This window comes from Pimephales promelas, chromosome 16, assembly GCF_988280905.1.
Source record: "Pimephales promelas chromosome 16, fPimPro1.hap1.1, whole genome shotgun sequence".
Lineage (NCBI taxonomy): Eukaryota > Metazoa > Chordata > Actinopteri > Cypriniformes > Leuciscidae > Pimephales > Pimephales promelas.
The window spans coordinates 12946247-12965432 of NC_142784.1; the positions used below are offsets into that span (position 1 = coordinate 12946247).

The window sequence follows — 19186 nt, forward strand, 5'->3', positions numbered from 1 at the left end:
ACAAATCTTTAATAGTCCAATAGCCTTACACAAACTACAATCTATAATTTCCTATGTCTTGCTTTTGAGTTTGAGGTGAAATGTGACCTGGACAAGTTATTTTCTGGTTTTGTATAATTTGACTAAATACACCGGCTGTTTTTAGTTTGGGAAAAAATAAATGTGATATTATTTGCAGCTGACTAATCTGAAACGGTTGGATGTAAAGGAGCCGCTTTGAGCACCCACATCTTTGTTATAGTAACAGTGCAGAGGTTGATGAGAGTTGTTTAATACTTTAAAGTTGGTGCAAGTCTGCAAAACTACACAAACTTTAAAGGGATTTGGAGGGTTTTGGTTGATCATTTTCAAGTTGTGATTGCGTTTACTCACAAGATAGCCATAAATCCTTCATTTCCCCCTTAAACAAATGCAACTGTAATTCATAATGGCATCCCTACTCATTTTCAATGCAGAACTCCCATTAAAACATGTTCTGTCGAATGTTTACAGTACTGGTCAGAATAACAGGGATTGACATGTCTATAACAGTATTTTATTTCAGTGGGAAATACAATAAACCTTACGGAGAATTAAAGATGCACATTTTTCATATATCAGTCTGAGGACATCCTGTTTAATTGGTGACGGGCGGGGCAACTCACCGTCATTTGTGGTTCAGATTGGACTAGTTTTCCTTGGTTGGCACAATTTAACAACAGCTAATCACAGTCATCTTGTAAGCGTGACATTATAATGGCCCAAATCATTAAGATATCTGATAACTAGTAAACTTATCTTGCATCAGTGCATGTTTCTGTTTTGCAGCCTTAGATTAAGCATGGGCATCTAAAGAACAAGCTGAAAACTTCTTGGCCTGCTCTCTGGTCAATTAAACAGTCCAATCTAACCTTTATAGATCTGGCCCGAGTAATAAGACTTGGGGAACCTGGAGTTTCATCTGTCAATCCTTAGACAGACTAACAGTTGGAAATAAAGTTTAAACTAAAATACATGTGTTTACTGTCTTTTGTTCTTTGATTAAAAATCCTCGGATATTCAACGAACTTACAACCCTGTTTTAGTAATGCCATACATTAGCCTATATTATATTATATTAGCCTATATTTTGATATATTAACTCTGGAATAACTTAACATTCTGGCTCATTGTCTGTAGTCAGACTGATAGATAACGTATTGTTGTTATGATTTTTGAACGTTAGCACATTTAGTCATCCTCGGTCATTATCATTAGTATTAGGCATTTTTATATGGCATTTATGCAAACACCACAGTATTAACATCAGATAGATAGATAAAACTGTATATTTAATAAATAAATACATCGTACACAGACAGACATGTATACAAAACGTGCGCGCGCTTGCTCCTCCTGGGTCACGCGCATCATCACCAGTGTCGCTAACACTGTGACTTTAAGAACGATTCTTTGATAGAGAGAAACATATAATTATAATAGATTCTTCCGGTCTATTAAAACGGCGAATACTGTGTCACAACAAAGCCAGGGGACAAAGGATCTGCGTGCTCGCTAAGAACAGCGTTATTATTTTCTCCCTGCAACATGGTGAAGATCAGCTTTCAGCCCATCACAGGACAAAAAGCCGAGAAAGAGGAGGGAGATGGAGATAAAACTCAAATATTCATACCGCATCCACACGTAAGTTTCGCTTTTTGTGTGCATCATCCGAAATGTCACGGAAAACAGCGCTTCAAAGTAACCAAAAGCCTGAAAAGAAAAGAACATCCCTCATAAACCACCAATCACGTCATTTGGTGGAGCAAAATGATCTAATGATAATGCTCTAACACGCCACGCGTGTATATTTGTAGCTGTTTTTCATATAAATATTGTTGCCCTTTGGTTTCATAACAAGATCATGGATGCTGCAGCACCTGCACCAATAACATCACATCATGCATTCATCACATCCATCTCTGCTATAAAATGTGCACTTTATATACTTGTGCACTCCATATGTGTGCATTATTGTGATGTTTTTCTTTAAATACAATTGCTCTTCTTTAATAATTTAACCAAGTGATGGGGTAAACATGTTGATAAAATACACATAAAATAGCTTAAACCTTTTGCTTTGCATTTTAAAAGATATTATCTGTAATATAGGCTATGGGTTGTTATTGTCAGATGTTAAGGCCTTATTCTTAAGAGCTTATAATGGCAGGGACTGAAATTTGACACAGTGCAGCACAGGTTTATGTCTATGCAACACACATACACACAAATCCAACAGAGACAAAATGGCAGATGGCTACGGTGTGGGGAAATGACTTTGGAGAGCTTTAGCTGTTTAATATCGCTCCTTTACTCAAAGGGGTACATGTATCTGTTCGCTGTCTTTATAGGCCAAATGGTCTCCCCATGATGAAAACAATGTCATTTCTGAGCCACTAAATATAGTCTATGTGTACAATACCATACAGAAAACATGTCAAATATGAATAACCAGCTAACAGGGAGCATTCTCTTTAGTAACAAAATCTTAGTGGACGCTTTGCTATCCCGTAAAACCATGGGAGCTGAAAAACACTTCACTTTAAATAATGTTTTTTTTTTTATTTTAAACACTGATTGTGTTGGGTTTTAAATATTTCCATCATAATAGTAACCAAATGTGCGTGTGTAAGTTAAGAATGAGGCCAGCTCAGGTCATGTGCCGTGCAGTTTGGCAGATGGGTTGCAAGACTGGGGGCGTTATTAGTCATTGGCATCGCACATCTAATAATTTCCTTCTGTAGTACGAGAGAGCACTGACTAATCCATTCTGCATGATACAAGTGAGTGTAGTGCCGATTGTAGCACGTCTCCCAGCGTGTGGGTGATCGTATTGAAAGTGGCACAGTATTTTGAGGACATGATTAATTTATTCCTGCAATGTGTGATTGGGTCTTGCCATCTTGATGAGGACCAAGTGTCCTCATATAGCATAGTAGGCTGCAACCTGAAATGAGCTACTTTATGGGTTATATTATATGCTTTATTTAAAGGAGTAGTTCACTTAAAAAAAAAAGTTACTGATAATTTACTCACCCCCATGTCATCCAAGATCATCTTTCTTCAGTCGAAAAGAAATTAAGGTTTTTGATGGAAACATTCCAGGATTTACTCCATATAAGTCCATTATATGGAGAAAATCCTGGAATATTTTTCTAATTTCTAATTCATTGGGAACCAAACAGTCCAAGGTCCAAATGAGAGTTTCAGTGCAGGAGAGTCACGAACGCTCATCACAGAACAGAGCAAGGTGAGCATTTGTGCTTATAAAACTTAAACTTTTTTTTATTTATTTTTGAATGGACCGTTCCAAAAATACGATCGTTTCACTAGATAAGACCCTTATTCATTGTCTGGTGTCGTTTAAAGCCCTTTGAAACTCTCATTTGGACCTTGAACCGTTTGGTGCCCAATGAAGTCCATTATATGGCGAAAAATCTTGGATTGTTTTCATCAAAAACCTTATTTTTTTTTTCGACTGAAGAAAGAAAGACATGGGCATCTTGGATGACATGGGGGTGAGTAAATTATCAGCAAAAGTTTTTTTTTTTTTTTTTTTTAAAGTGAACTACACCTTTAAGGGAAATAAAGACCAAAATGTTATAAAATGTGTGTGTTTGTAGGTGGAAGAAGAGCTGGTGTTGCCTGTCGGACGGAAACGCTCCTCTCTGAGTGGACTTTGCTGTCTGACGACCGCACTGATTGTCTTCACCTGCAGTTTGATATATGCTTCAATATATATCTACCGTTACTACATCATTCCTCAGGTAGCACACAAGTGGCATAAAACTCAAAATAATTAATAGATAATTAAATGATAAGCAGCAGATTCCAGTAGTGGCAATTGTTTCTTTTTGGTAGAGGTTATGTTTTATGTTCTGGTGTTATTAGGTGTGTTTGACTTGAAGTGGCGCTGCACATACCGATCGGTGAATGACATAAAAGTACAGCGCGATCGATTAGATACGTTTCTGTACGCTTCAAATCGCTCTCACGGTACCAATGGTGTCATACACCAATCGGCCTGTGCCGAATTGAACACCTCCAATATTTAATTGACAGTTGCGATTCATTCCCGAAAGAATCAGTGTTTTGAAAAGAATCAGTTGAACGAATGGCTCGATGATAAGTTTGTTGCCGCCTATTGGTGGAAAGATATCGATGTACCCTGTAGAAAGATCCCTGAAAGACGTATCAGAGTACAGTAAAAAATACTTTTTATGTCATAATTTCGATTTTTCATTTCGTAAACATGACTAAGTTATGATTTCGACTTTCGTTATGATTGACAAAAGCATTGCTAAAAGTGGTCCATAGTAAAGATCGATTTGTGGATTTAAGGGATTGAGATCGCAGTTAACATAATATAAAATTGTTTTCCAAGCCCTTTTTGATAGAAAGATACACTGATGTATCAGCTGCCAATATTTATTGGCCGATTTTTTATATATATTTTAAACCACCGGCATATTGGCTATAGCGTGAAAAAGGCTGAAACCGATGGTTTAATAACTGCGTGAGTTGCATAATTAAACTTTTTCCTGGTAAAATAGTTAAAACAAAATGGAATCTGTACAAAATACAGCAGGGCTCGACAATAAGGACTGACTGGTGACAGCATGAACAACGTGCTCGGGGAAATTGACGGAACTGTGTTGCATATTCATGAAAGTTTATCATCTTAACATGCGAATTTAAATAATAAAGCACAAGAAGACGTGAAAGAGAACTCAGTTCTACTCACTGAAGTTGTGTGCTCACACATCCACAGCCAGCCATTATTTTAGACAGCGCAAAAATACTGAATTGAGTTATCTTACACTTCTAATTAACTCAAAATTATATCAAAACGCCCATCTTGGCGAGTGTCCTTATAAGCATTGTCAGTTATGTCTTAAATTAACATAAACATTTGAGAAATAATAGTGTACCAGTACATTGGATCTTTGCAGCTCTTAAAGTGGCAGCCTAATATTCCTGTTTTAATGTTTCTCAAACAACAAATGACTAAAAAAATCACTCACTACTCTTGACTAAGTACCTACTTAGTCAAGAGTAGTGAGTGATTTTTTTTTCTTGTCCAACACATACATACACATGTATAGAAGTATATATAAGGATACATACATATTTCATTTATACAATGAAAAATATATTTTACATGTGATTTACTTTATTTTTCAACCTGAAAAATACTTAGATCTACTTGAAAAGCACTGTTTATTTCATTTGTATCTTTGTTCTGTAGTATTGATGTATTTATGTTTGCCTGTAGAATTTTACTAGAAATCATCTGATGATGCAAAAATAAACTACTGTAGCTAGTATACTTTAATGCATGTTTTTTTTTTTGGACTTTTCTAATTTAAAAAATGATCAAAACTCTAATTTATTTTAATGGAAAAAAGTTCAAATAAGAGAGCAAGTATCGGACAATTGTTTTGCTCAAAGAGGTATCGATATCGACCAAAAAAAGTAACTAAAACTAATATAAATACTGTTGTTATGTTCTTGTGTTAAAAGATATCAGTCCTAAGATCAAAACAGTACTATAACACAACTTTATTTATGTATGTTAAATGATGGCGATTCAGGTTCCGGATCAGAGCCGGTTCCACTGCCGTGTTGTGTACGAGGACTCGGTGGCCGCTCCACTGCGAGGCTCTCAGGAGCTGGAGGAGAACGTGGGGATCTATCTGAAGGAAAACTACGAGCAAATCAGCGTGCCTGTGCCCGACTTCAGCAACACAGACCCCGCTGATATCATTCACGATTTCCACAGGGTAACACACTTCAAAACAGATCACACACTGTCAGTTACACATGACTTAGTCTCCATTATGCGTTTACAGAGCACGTTTTCACATTATTGTTTACATTTGTCTTTTTAGAGCTGCTTTACAGCGTAAAAATTCACACTTTGCAGTCACGCGACAACCATTGATATCTGGCGGGCAACAAACGCTTACAAAACAGTGGCCAGTCAGGGGAATTGCAGCCTTGCAAATTTCCAATACTACAATCAATTAACTATTTAGACCGTATGTCACCGAATGTTAAAATTAGATATCAAGAAACGATTTACATACTCGGATCGTGTGATCCATACACAGCACCCGCTGATGTTTTCACTGCTTTGAAGCTGGCAAAGTCTCTACCAGACTTGGAGTTTGGAGATATTTACATAAGTTATATCCGTCACCTTACACCGCACAAAAAAATGAATTAAGGATTGAGGAAGTGGCATGTCTCTATATAAATAGTCTCTGATTTCGTTTCCAGAGAACGACGTTCTTGCCCGCCAGCCACTACTTGTGACGTCACGTGCAAAGTATGAATTGAACTCATCATTATTTTCCCGTTTATTGAAACAATCTGAATTGTTTGAAGTGATATATAAATAAAGATGACTTGAGTTGAGTTTTATCTGAATTATGTGATGTGTTTGGGTTTTTTAGGGTCTGACGGCCTACCATGACATTGCCTTGGACAAGTGTTATGTCATCGAGCTCAACACCAGTGTGGTAATGCCTCCGCGTAACCTCTGGGAACTGCTCATCAACGTCAAGGTGCTTGTATCGTTTGTGTGTAATGGCAGTTTTGAAATATGAATCTACTTGATGTTGTCTTTCTATCTTTTTGCAGAAGGGGACTTACCTCCCCCAGACATACATTGTCCAGGAAGAGATGGTCGTGGCTGGACGTGTTAATAATATGCATCAGCTCGGCCGTTTTATTTACCGTCTGTGTAACGGTAAAGACACGTACAGGCTCCGTCGCCGCAACTCACGCCGTCGTAAGTTGACAAATGTTTGTCTTTTTTCCTAAGTGTGTATGGTAGTGATCGACTGATATGGTTTAGTCAATGTTGACATTTACGAATCCAATTTGGCAATGCCAACTACGGCCTAACTAATTGTTCATCTTCTTGGTGGGAGGAAACTGTGCTCCGGTGTGGCTTCACAGCTGCCATGCAAATCTGATTGACGTCCAGCTTAATAGCTCATTGCAGCTAATTAGCGGAACAATTAAGTAACACCCACGTTATGGCTTCCTCTATTAAGCAATCTATTTCTCCCTGGTTCCTGGAGATCCAAGGCTTTTTTGTTGGAATATAATATGATAATATCCATGACAACCACAAGTTTTGGGAAAACTGTGACTATTTCAAGGAAGGAGGCCATCTGCGTTTGAACGGATCAAGCTATTATGATCCATGAATATTTTATATTGTGTTACTTCTGTATACCATATTTTGAAATTCATGTAGGCTACAGTTCTTGTACACAGAATCCCAGCTAACAGGGAATGTTTCACAATCTCACATAATGTTCAAGCAAACATTCTCCTAGTATCGTTAATTGACCGTTCGGTCGCTTTATTTGACACTTTCAATGTCTGACAGTTATCCGGTCTGCAATGATGTTCTCAAAACATTAGCACAGAAACGTCATTTATACATCATTCATGAAACTTTTTTAAACGAAATGGTCGCCCAATGTTTCCAGAACATTCATAAGAAGCATTCCCGTGGTATGTGTAAAATTATCAAATTAAATCGCTATGCACCATTATGAATGCCTATGTGTGCGGCAATGTGAGACAATGGCATGCACACACGCAGCTTTCTTCTCGAAATGTTTTGACTTTATTTTCGAAACGTTTCAAGTTTAATCTCAAAACGTTTTGACTTTAATCTAAAAAAAAATCTAGCATTTCGAGATTTAAGTCGAAACGTTTCGACTTTAATCTCGAAACGTTTCGACTTTAATCTAAAAAAAATAAAAAATCTAGCATTCCCGAGATTTAAGTCGAAATGTTTCGACTTTCTTCTCAAAATGTTTTGACTTTATTCTCGAAACGTTTCGACTTTAATCTCAAAACGATTTGACTTCAATCTAAAAAATTTTTTAAAAAAAATCTAGCATTTCGAGATTTAAGTCGAAACGTTTCGACTTTAATCTCGAAACATTTAGACTTTATTCTAAAAAAATGTAAAAAAAAAAATCTAGCATTTCGAGATTTAAGTCGAAACATTTCGACTTTAATCTCGAAACGTTTCGACTTTAATCTAAAAAAATAAAAAATCTAGCATTTCGAGATTTAAGTCGAAATGTTTCGACTTTCTTCTCGAAATGTTTTCACTTTATTCTCGAAACGTTTCGACTTTAATCTCGAAACGTTTCGACTTTAATCTAAAATTTTTTTTTTTTAAATCTAGCATTTCGAGATTTAAGTCGAAATGTTTCGACTTTCATCTCGAAATGCTAGATTTTTTTTTTTACATTTTTTTTTTTTTTTTTTTTTTTTTTTACGTTCCGGTTCAGGGCTTCCATAGATTTGTTACTGAAATTCTTCAAAAATATCTTTTGTGTTCAGCAGAAGAAAGGAATCCATACGGAATTAAAGGAATCCATCCATGATTCTACATCATTAGCAAAGTGTTCTTAGAACATATTTTTGTTAGCTGGGATACTAATCCAGTAAATAATAGTGTAACAAGCATGTAAAATATTTCTTAAAGCCCCCTTATAGTCGATAATTGTATCCCTTAAAACCCATCGTTTGATCTTCAAAATGACTTATTTAAAAGTTTTTTCTTAAAAAACAAATCATGTCTTAAGATGGCTGGAATGTAGTATACGCGGTTATATAAATATGCAAAGGAGCCCCGCCACCCCGCCACTCACTCACACCAGTCCAGAGATCCACTCGTTGATGATCATTTGTTGACCTGATTGGTTACAAGGTAGTTTGTGATGTCAGAAACACCAGCGATTTCAAACTGTCTTTGGTTCACTGCAGTTTTAAGGAGAAAATACTTTAGCAATGGGGTTGACTAATGAATTTGCACATGGTTTGTCTTAAAGCACAATAAAACTTTAATGCAAGTAACTCATAACTATTTTTTGTTTTGTTTACATCATTTTCGTTTTCTTCCCATTAGGTATCACCAAGCGTGATGCGCAGAACTGTCACCGAATCCGCCACTTCGAGAACACGTTCGTGGTGGAGACAGTGATTTGTGAGACCCCATAGGCTGCTTGCCTCGTTGCCCCGCCCATTTCTGATGAGATCACATCAGTTGTTCTCGGTAGCCACACCCCTTTGAAAATCACACTCTTTACCTCTAATCCCTCATGTCTTTAAAGCCCATTTCTCTCTCTCTTTTTGTACTTCTCTCTCTAGTAATGTGTATCATGACAAATGTTCCCTTGAAGTTATCTGAACAGTTTGTTTCTGCATATTTGCAATAATGAGCATTTTCAACTTGATGCATTTAAAAATGTAACAGTAGCATCTGAAGTCTTAAAATGAGAAGAACACATGGGCATTAAGCTGCACAATGCCTGCATGCTTGTACCTGCGTGTGACTGGCTGTTTGTGCTGCATCAAATTCTCTTATATATATATTTGCGTGTTTTTAGATCTATTCTTCTCAGTCATGGATAGGGATGCATCGAAATATTGGCCAAAATGCCATACAGTGAAGAGAAAACTGGCCAAAAATATTCACAGAAAGCATTACTCTAACATCCGATCTTTAATGTAGCTTAATGTACACTACCAAAAAGATTTTCTTGGTATTTTTTTTCTTGTTTTCCATCAAATATATATCTTATATATCTTAAATCTCTTGCGAAGATATTAAGTCTTATTTTCTGGGAAAAAAATATGTGATTGGGGTGAGAAAAATAATATTGTTTTCCTTTTGAGTTAAGTTTATATTTCTGATCCCATTGACATGATTTTCTTATTCTAAACAAAATTGCTTCATTTTTGGTATATTTTTCAGAAAGCAAGACTTAATATCTTTGGTCATTTCGATTTGATTCAAGAATGTTTAGATATTTTGTACTGTAGATTAAATTTTGTTTAGTGCAGATTAGAGCCAGGCCGATATTATCGGCCGATATTAGGCATTTTCCAAACTATCGGTATCGGCATTTGTAATGGCCGATAAATGAATATTTTAAAAATAAAATAAAAACGGACGAAAGATTCTTCAACCATGAATTATCATATTATTTTAGTTAAAACTCATAAATAACTAATGTTAGGGAAATCTGTTAGTGTTTTGTTGCACATTGCTGAAAAAAACAACAACTATATATATATATATCGGACGATATATCGGAATATCGGATTTTAAAATCAACAAATATTTGTATCGGTATCGGCCTTCAAAATCCTTTATCGGTCGGGCTCTAGTGCAGATGACGTTATAGATCATATGTAAATGGAAAGATATCTCATTTACAGCTTTCCGTATGATTGATGAGCACAAAAAAAAAAACTCACTGAAGTCGAAGCATATTGTGGTAGAAATGACAAATTCACTATTCACGTTTTCCGGTTGTACTTTAATTTAAAACTTATCGATCACAGTCTCGGTTAAAGGCACATTATTAGAGGCTACTTTCCTCAACTTCTTGTATAATAAACGTCAAGACAAATCGTCACACATTTGTAGAGGTGAATTAACTTCTCTAGCAAAACTGTGTCTTGCCCTGTGTTGTGTATCCCTTTTCTTTCGGTGCATCACTATATCCTAACTGATCCTAGTGCCAGTTATAGCGCCTGATAAAATAACACAGTCATCACCACACGTGTTTGTTTACTACGTATCTATTTCAATATTCAGTACTGGCCGTATGCCCATTTAGTGCTTCTACAACATGCTTCCTGTGCCGCTTCCTCATTTCTTTTCTCTCTCTGCATGCTTTTGAAGAGAACACACGCATTGTTTGAGTATTTTCTTATCATATGAGTGAAGCCTTAGGCCAGATTCATGCCCTGGACTAACGTATACAATCTCAAAAGCTCTTTGTGTTTATGTGTGTGTGTGTGTTGTACTTAAAAGAAAAAACTGGTTTAGTTAGGTGAATCAAACATGTAAATAAACCAATAAGACCTACCTAAGTCATTGAGCATCTTTCTGTTACAAAACACTGACAGCATGAGTAAGCTTATTTCAAAATTGCAAACATTGTAGTTTATGTTGCGTAATTGCTTGTTTCACACCATTTCAGGGAATATGAAGATATCCTGCCGACCAAACAGCTTGCAAAACACGTACCGTAGACCATTGTGGTGTGAAATCAGCAGGGAAACTTTGAAAAATTATCTTTTTGAAAAGAAAAGAAAAGAAAAGAAAAGAAAATTCACTGTGAACCATTATTCTTGTGCTTGCCTTCGAAATTATCATGCATCAAGATAATCTTGTAAGGTCATAAGATGATCTTGTCTAAACATCTTCTCATAAATGAATCAGTGATCTATATATTCCAATCTTTCTCCTCTCAGTTTAGTCAGCGGTTACAAATAAGACTAAGATTGTTAAATATGAGTCTTATGTAGTGGATAATGTCTAGTTTGACAGTTCAATTAAAAGCTAACATTCTTTCTTCGTTTACTTACCATGTTTCAAACACATCCAACTTCCTGTGGAACTACAGTAGATTGCAATGATAAGATTGAAAAGTTCCAAACTGAAGTCCACAGCGTCACTTACTGGGATTTTCACACACAAACATTTCCAGGGTTTACAAAGAATGGTGTGAAAAGGGAAAAACATCCGTTATGTGGCAGTCCTGTGGGCGAAAATGCCTTGTTGATGCTAGAGGTCAAAGGAGAATGGGCCGACTGATTCAAGCTGATAGAAGAGCAACTTTGACTGAAATAACCACTCGTTACAACCGAGGTATTCAGCAAAGCATTTGTGAAGCCACAACACGCACAACCTTGAGGTGGATGGGCTACAACAGCAGAAGAACCCACCGGGTACCACTCATCTCCACTACAAATAGTAAAAAGAGGCTACAATTTGCAAGAGCTCACCAAAATTGGACAGTTGAAGACTGGAAAAATGTTGCCTGGTCTGATGAGTCTCAATTTCTGTTGAGACATTCAGATGGTAGAGTCAGAATTTGGCGTAAACAGAATGAGAACATGGATCCATCATGCCTTGTGTCCACTGGGCAGGCTGGTGGTGGTGGTGTAATGGTGTGGGGGATGTTTTCTTGGCACGCTTTAGGCCCCTTAGTGCCAATTGGGCATCGTTTAAATGCCACAGCCTACCTGAGCATTGTTTCTGACCATGTCCATCCCTTTATGGGCACCATGTACCCATCCTCTGATGTCTACTTTAAGTAGGATAATGCACCATGTCTCAAAGCTCAAATCATTTCAATTTGGTTTCTTGAGTTGACTGTACTAAAATGGCCCCCAAAGTCACCAGATCTCAACCCAATAGAACATCTTTGGGATGTGGTGGAACGGGAGCTTGGATTTGCATCCCACAAATCTAACAATATGGGCCAACATTTCTAAAGAATGCTTTCAGCACCTTGTTGAATCAATGCCACGTAGAATTAAGGCAGTTCTGAAGGCGAAAGGGGGACAAACACAGTATTAGGATGGTGTTCCTAATAATCCTTTAGGTGATTTCGGATGCACCACATTATATTATACTCATTCACTTAAGCAGCCTCATCATATACATGCGCCATAATCCACAAATGTTGTGGATTAGAACAGGGTCGCTCTCTCGCTTGCTCGATTTCCAGGATATCGTATAATTTGTGAATGTCATGGAGTCGTTATCAATATACGGGAGACTCCTGGTGTAGTGCTGAATTTTGACTCCTTGCCAAATTATTTCCCCCCTCCTGGTTGCCTAATCCTAACCCCACACCTAATCAAAGGCTGCATTCGAAACTGCATGCTTCCCTACTATATAGACCAAAAAGAGTATCTGACAATTGTCCGAATTGACAGTGCTCATAAAAGAGTTGGCAAAAAGTATTATTTCCGGCGAGATTCGCTCACGGATGATTAAGTGGAGACTTTACTATCCCATGAGGCCACAGACAGGAGAGGATTTGAAAATAAGAGTGAAGCGACAGTAACTGACGCTGGTAGGTCACATGAAAATAACAGCATGGCGAATGTTGTATATCTGGATTACTTCATCAATTTAAAGTGTAAGTGTCCTTGCCTTCCATTGTTAGTTGCACTTGCTCTAGTTGTGTGTCCTCAATCTGGCAACCCGAATGAGCGTCGAGTCTGAGGCGAAGGGAGCATTGAAACAACTTGCCTAAATATTTAAATTCGGACTGCAGTACTCATTTCAACCACTAGCTGCCAATATTACATAATAGCGGCATAGGACAAAACTTCAGCACGCGTTTTAATAAACAGACCAATATATTTATCCGTTATCGTTCTTGGTGTGGCCGGGTGCTATGAACTGTTATTACTGTACAGATTCTTCAAACAGTAGTCCTAACAGGTTTTGAACAACATGAAGGTAAGTAAATAACAGAATCCTCATGTAAAATAGTTTTAATGCGAGTGAATTAGATATTACTGACAAAAACCCGACGAGCAATATAATAACTCATATTTAAGGTATTTGAACGCAGTGTTTCGGACTTTTGACCCTTTGTATAATATGATGATTTTTGAAGTTATTATCCACCTTTTTCTTGAGAGTCGTCTGTGTTTTGAATAATGTGCAGACTAAGCACGTCAGGTTTGGGGAACTTCCACTAAAAAAGACAGAAACTCATCATTTCAAATCCCCTTTTCACTTCTTATCCCTATTAGAGACATAAAGAATAATAGTTATGTGTCAAAACAGAAAGCATTTTGAAATATTAATACTCAATGTTTTAGTTAATGAACGCGGTCAAGGCAATGTGTTACTTTAATATTGCTGCTTAAAGAATCTAGTTTTTAGGGTTATTCATGCTCTGATGAAGTACTTTTTTACACTTTTAAAAGTCCTTTTAATGTTGATGGTTGAAGGGTGAGTAGAATAATGTCATCTGATTGTACACAGTTTTTGAAGATGCTTATTATTACACTCATAAAGCAAACCTTTTACCAGTTTACAGTTTAACGGAAGTTACTCCTATAATTCACACAAAGTATCATGGGACGTAGGAAAGCTGATGAAATATGCCACCAAGTCCAAAGGACCACTTCCAAACAGTTACCAATCCTTCTGCTTTATGCATCAGCAGTGTTAGTTTACACAATCTAAACACAGTTTATAGAAAAAATTCTTAACCGTTAAGTCATGCTTGAGACTTTCACCAAATGGGTTTATTGGGATTATAAAACAAACAAAAAAAAACACTATTTTGCATTAGTCAATCTACAACGGGTGAGAATAGTTTACAATTTCCACTTCTGATCTTTATATTTAACAGTCATATTTAAATCTATACGGTAGTTGTTTGGCACAAAGGAAGATAACAGGAAACATGACTCAACGTGAATATATGAAGAGTTCAGATGCAAAAGCCTCTAAATGCCATTTGAAATTTTCTTCTTTAAAGATGATTTTTATCAAACTTGTATATTTAAGTTCAGTAATTTCACTTAAATAACAATTAATAGGTAATTATCATTGCCATTTAAGTGAAATCACTGAACTTAAATATACAAGCTTGATAAAAATGATCATTCTAGAAGAAAATTTAAAATGGCACTTAGAGGCTTTTGCATCTGAACTCTTCATATGACACCTGCAAGGCAACTGTCTTGGCACATTTTAAAATTTGTTAACCATAAACATATACTTTACATCAGGGTATTAATATAAACACCCTTCTAATCAGGGGTGTAGAATTTAGTAGGGACGTGTCCCTACCAATATTCAGTGACACTGGTCCCTAGCAATAATTTCGACCAAAACTTAAAGTATATTGATGTCCCCATCCCCACCAATTTCAAAATCAAACCTACGCCACTGCTTCTAATATAATATGACAACAATTAGTTGGTCAAAGACACCTTGATTGAGAATTCCCCAAAACATCAGAATCATGCCGATTGCTGATTTCATGTTGAATTCTTTTAAGTACTGTATATTATTGTGGTTTGAGGTCACTTTAAGACTTTTTACTTGTCAGCTGTACACACACACACACACACACACACACACACACACACACACACACACACGTAGGCCTATGTAATAAAACAAAAAAATGTTGTGGTATATAGCGGTCACTTTTAATAATTTTTAGATGAAGAAACAAAATAAAAGTCCTACAACTTTATATTTTGGACATTAAAAAAAATATAAGAAGTTCTTTAAAATCACCTATATATTAACTTTACAAACATAAGCAGACATTTGTCATATTTAGGATCAGACATTAATGAGGCAGGTTTTATGACAGACACATTTATCATATTTAAGCAAGTTTAAAGTTTGAGTCTGATCATTTGCGTCCCCACCTGATCTCAGACTTCACAGTATATGAATTTTAGACAAAACCCACAGACATAATTTACATTTTTGTGGTTGCGAGTCGCGACTAATGTGCTTTGCCAACAGAAGACTTTCTAGGCCCAAATATTTTGCTTTTAAAAACAGTGAGGTTACATTGACATATTGTCTCATCTTGTTAACACAGGAAGTGGGAAAAGGCAGCTTCAATGTGGTTCACCAGTCACCACTCATCACCGTGAAAGTAAATATTAATATATACAATTAATAACATGTTTTCTAGACTACATTATCAACAAAAACATGACTTTTCTCTGTTGGGAGGTATTCTGAAAACCACATGTGATACTGACACTATAAGTCTTTACATACCCAGTTAAAAGACAATGCAATTAAATATACATTTTATATAATAACAATACGATAATTCTAGTCAAATTGATCCAATAGCGCGTGACGCTATTTAGCACGTATTTGAACATTTGAATGAGACTTTAAACAAAATTTATCCAATCATCTTTTTGTAATGCCGTTTAACCCTCTCATTGTATGAAATGAGTTCTGAAGTTCACACAGCTGTTCTGAGAGATGAAACACCGTAGATTAATCCCGTTTGACACCCAATGTGTCCAGATACATTCTGAAAACATCTGTTTATTGTTTTATAATTATTTTCCTTACCAAACTTCTAAGAGCACCGATTTGTTTTTTCTGAGTCCAAACTTCTGCGAATAAAACAAAGGTAGCTATACGTGAAAGAAAAAGATATTCAGTGCTTTTTCAAGGGAACGCATTGAAATACTTTTGTTTTTCATCATGACATGTCCCCTTAGGGTCTCCGTAGTATCTACTGTAGGCTCTATACGATTTCCAGCGACTCAAGACCTTTCCATCGTCCTGCTGAGAGAATACGTTCCCACATCCGTTTGTCTTTTCCCCTTTTCCTGCCAGAACGAGTCCAGGGAGAAATAGTAGATGAGCGGATCCAGACAGCAGTTGACACTCGCCAGGCAGATGAGCCCTCGTAAAATATTTGATACGTCGTCCTGTGTGTTTATTAAGAGTATTATAGTAAACGGCAGAAAAAATATAATAAACACCAACGTGTTGACTGCAAAAATCAGTATCACGTTCATTTTGTTGTTGATCTTGGCGGCGCCAGCGCTGGGACGCTTACTCAGTGCGATTATGACCATGACTGTGGAGACAATATTGACCACCAGCAGAATTAATATAAATATCGCCTGTGCAAGCGCGGAGGTTGTTGGTGGACCCTTGGAGAGCACTTGAAACTCGAAGCATGGTGTTTTGTTGGGGCACTCTTTCAGGTTGCTGTGAAGATTTATAATCTCCGGGATGCAAAGGATGGTGATGAGGATCCACACAGCCGCGCAGCACTTGCAGGCGCACGCGGTGGTTCGCAGAGACCGGGAGCGCAGAGGGAAGACCAGGGCGAACAGCCGGTCCAGGCTTATTAACGTGATGAAGATACTGCTCGTCCTGATGTTGATGCGAAACAGCAGGATGGCACCGGTGCACGTGCCCACTCCAAATGGCCACTTGAGCGTTGCGTAAAAGTAGACGCGCAGCGGCAGGGAGAGCACGAGGAGCAGGTCGGACACGGCGAGGTTCACCATGAGGACGGCGCATGGTGACCGGAGCCCGTGGCTGCGCAGGAGGATCCAAAGGGACACCGCGTTGAGGGGAAGACCCACGGCCAGAACTAGTCCATACACGACAGCCGACACCAAGAACCGGTTGGAAGGATCGAGGGCGCCAATGCACGAGTTGGTGAAGTTCCCAGACATGTTTCAGGCGTAGAGGAATCAGAAAGTATGGGTCGAAGTTTGCCGCTTAGTTTTTAATTGTCCTCTGGGTGGATTTTGAGATAATCAAGAGAAGAAATGAAACCACTATGAGGAAGGATGTAGATTAAGGTAAGGGGGTTTCTCCGCCTCTTTAGTGGTGGTTCCTAATTCACACGGTAAGTTCAAATTTTATATGAGGTAGGCTTGTGTATTGGTTACAAAAATGTGAACATTTCCATGTGTCGTCATCCTATGTGACTGTAATGTGTGTGTAAATGTAAATATATCGTAAATTACAATGTAAAGCGACCTTGAGCTACGGAAAGGCGCCATATAAAACTTCTTCTATGTGCCAAATGCTCAGGAAATTAACAATTCACTGACCTCATTTTGACCTTTTTTGGGTCATGTTGTCCCAATATGGCTTAAGATGTCTCATAGCCATTATCTATTGGCTTTAAGTAAAATTTAAACACTGAGAGAATTAGGCTAAACACGAAATAATAATAATAAAAAAAACAGGAAAACGCAAAATGTGACAAAAAAAAGAATTGCATCTGGTAGGCTATTCTTGTTTTTCCTTTTTCTTTTTTTATGATTTTCATTACTCCAATGCATGTATTTTTTGTTGCAATGTTTTTAAATTAATATCCATTCATTTCGAATTGGGTTTAAGGTAACATATATATATATATATATGTATATATTTTTTTATAGAGGCCTAGTCTACTTTGGTTTACTTTTGTAAAAAAAAGATATAACTAATTAAATCATCCATAATAAGGAGACACTTTCTGCTTCCCATAGTGATATTTGCCCTGTTTTATCACACCTGAAGTGAAATGAATGCAATATTTGTCAAATACACAGATGTTTATGATATGTTTTCATTCAATACTTTATGTACTGCTTAATACATCTTCTATTTGATCAAGAATAAAGTAACACATGCCTATACTATTTATTTAGCAATAAAGTGCTATTAATTCACCTGTACACACACAAACACACACAGAGGCATTGTCCTGTGTATACAGACTTCACGTCTACCTACATACTCCTTTATACGCCATTTCTTCTGCCGAATATCAAATTATATTTGTTAATATAACCATAATGGTTAATTAACAGATGACTACATATCCCAACTTTATATTTAAGAGGAATAAACGTAACCAAACAGGTCGACGTTTCAGCTTTAAGAGGAATGTATGTTAGTGTAGCTGTGCTCAAGCAAAAAAACACATTGAGCAAGAGAAGAGCACTGAGAGCCATTGTGACACCTAACACATTACCACATCTAAAAATATGTCTTCTTGTGGGTTTATTTTACAGATTAGAATGATTTCTGTAGCCGTGCTGGAAATCATCTTAAGAAAGAAAGCTAAACAAATATGCATCAAATGGTAAACACATATATTATTAAAAACTGTTATTTATTGTAATAAATTACATGAGTATCAAACAAAGAGAGATGGTGACAACAGTCAGAAGTACAGGTTCTGAACATCTGTGAATACATTTTGTAATTATAATATAAATTAGAGTCAAGCTACACTTCTGTAAAATGACTCAGTTACATTAAAGCAGCGTAATATTTTTAAATGATAAAATAGATATTCAGAGCACCTTTTTAGCTGCAGAACAAAACACATTCAGTCAGGGTTATGGCATTCAACTTGATTTGAAATAAAATACTAAAATGTAGCGTTTTGTCAAACTTCCCTGCCATAAAACAAGACACTCCCTGTCAATTGCATTTAACCTTTACCCACTCATAACACATTTCTTTGCACATTTTCAATCAAATGCTTCTGCTTTAGAACGGGAACCTTTGACATCAACTTAAACTTTATTCTGTGGCAGGAAGATAGCGTTAAAGTTAACCATTTCTTATAACGTGAGCACTGTCACTGAATTGGCTTTATGTGAGCTATAAATATCTTGTTGGCTGACAAGCTATGGAAATCCTTGAAGAAGAACTTCGTCCTCTGCTGGTGAGAAGAGGAACAGAGTTTGGACCAATCAAGTCAACAAAACAGGTGATGTATTCCTTACATAATCAGGTTTTCAAAATACTGTCTTTGATTAAATATGTATTTAATTGCATGGT

The 19186-nt window shown here is 36.8% G+C and overlaps 2 protein-coding genes across 2 annotated transcripts; one reads left to right on the forward strand and one right to left on the reverse strand.

Annotated features, from left to right (window-relative positions):
* Positions 1-1356: 1356 nt before the first annotated feature.
* On the forward strand, positions 1357-9439 carry itm2ca (integral membrane protein 2Ca). The gene is made up of 6 exons (XM_039671150.2): positions 1357-1662; positions 3642-3785; positions 5613-5801; positions 6477-6587; positions 6664-6814; positions 8966-9439. Exons 1-6 carry the CDS (start codon positions 1567-1569, stop codon positions 9055-9057), a joined length of 783 nt encoding a protein of 260 aa, XP_039527084.1. The 5' UTR covers positions 1357-1566; the 3' UTR covers positions 9058-9439.
* A 5584-nt stretch (positions 9440-15023) lies between these two features.
* Positions 15024-17410, reverse strand: lpar5b (lysophosphatidic acid receptor 5b). Its single transcript, XM_039671148.2, has one exon. It carries the CDS (start codon positions 17071-17073, stop codon positions 16144-16146), a length of 930 nt encoding a protein of 309 aa, XP_039527082.2. The 5' UTR covers positions 17074-17410; the 3' UTR covers positions 15024-16143.
* Positions 17411-19186: the final 1776 nt, after the last annotated feature.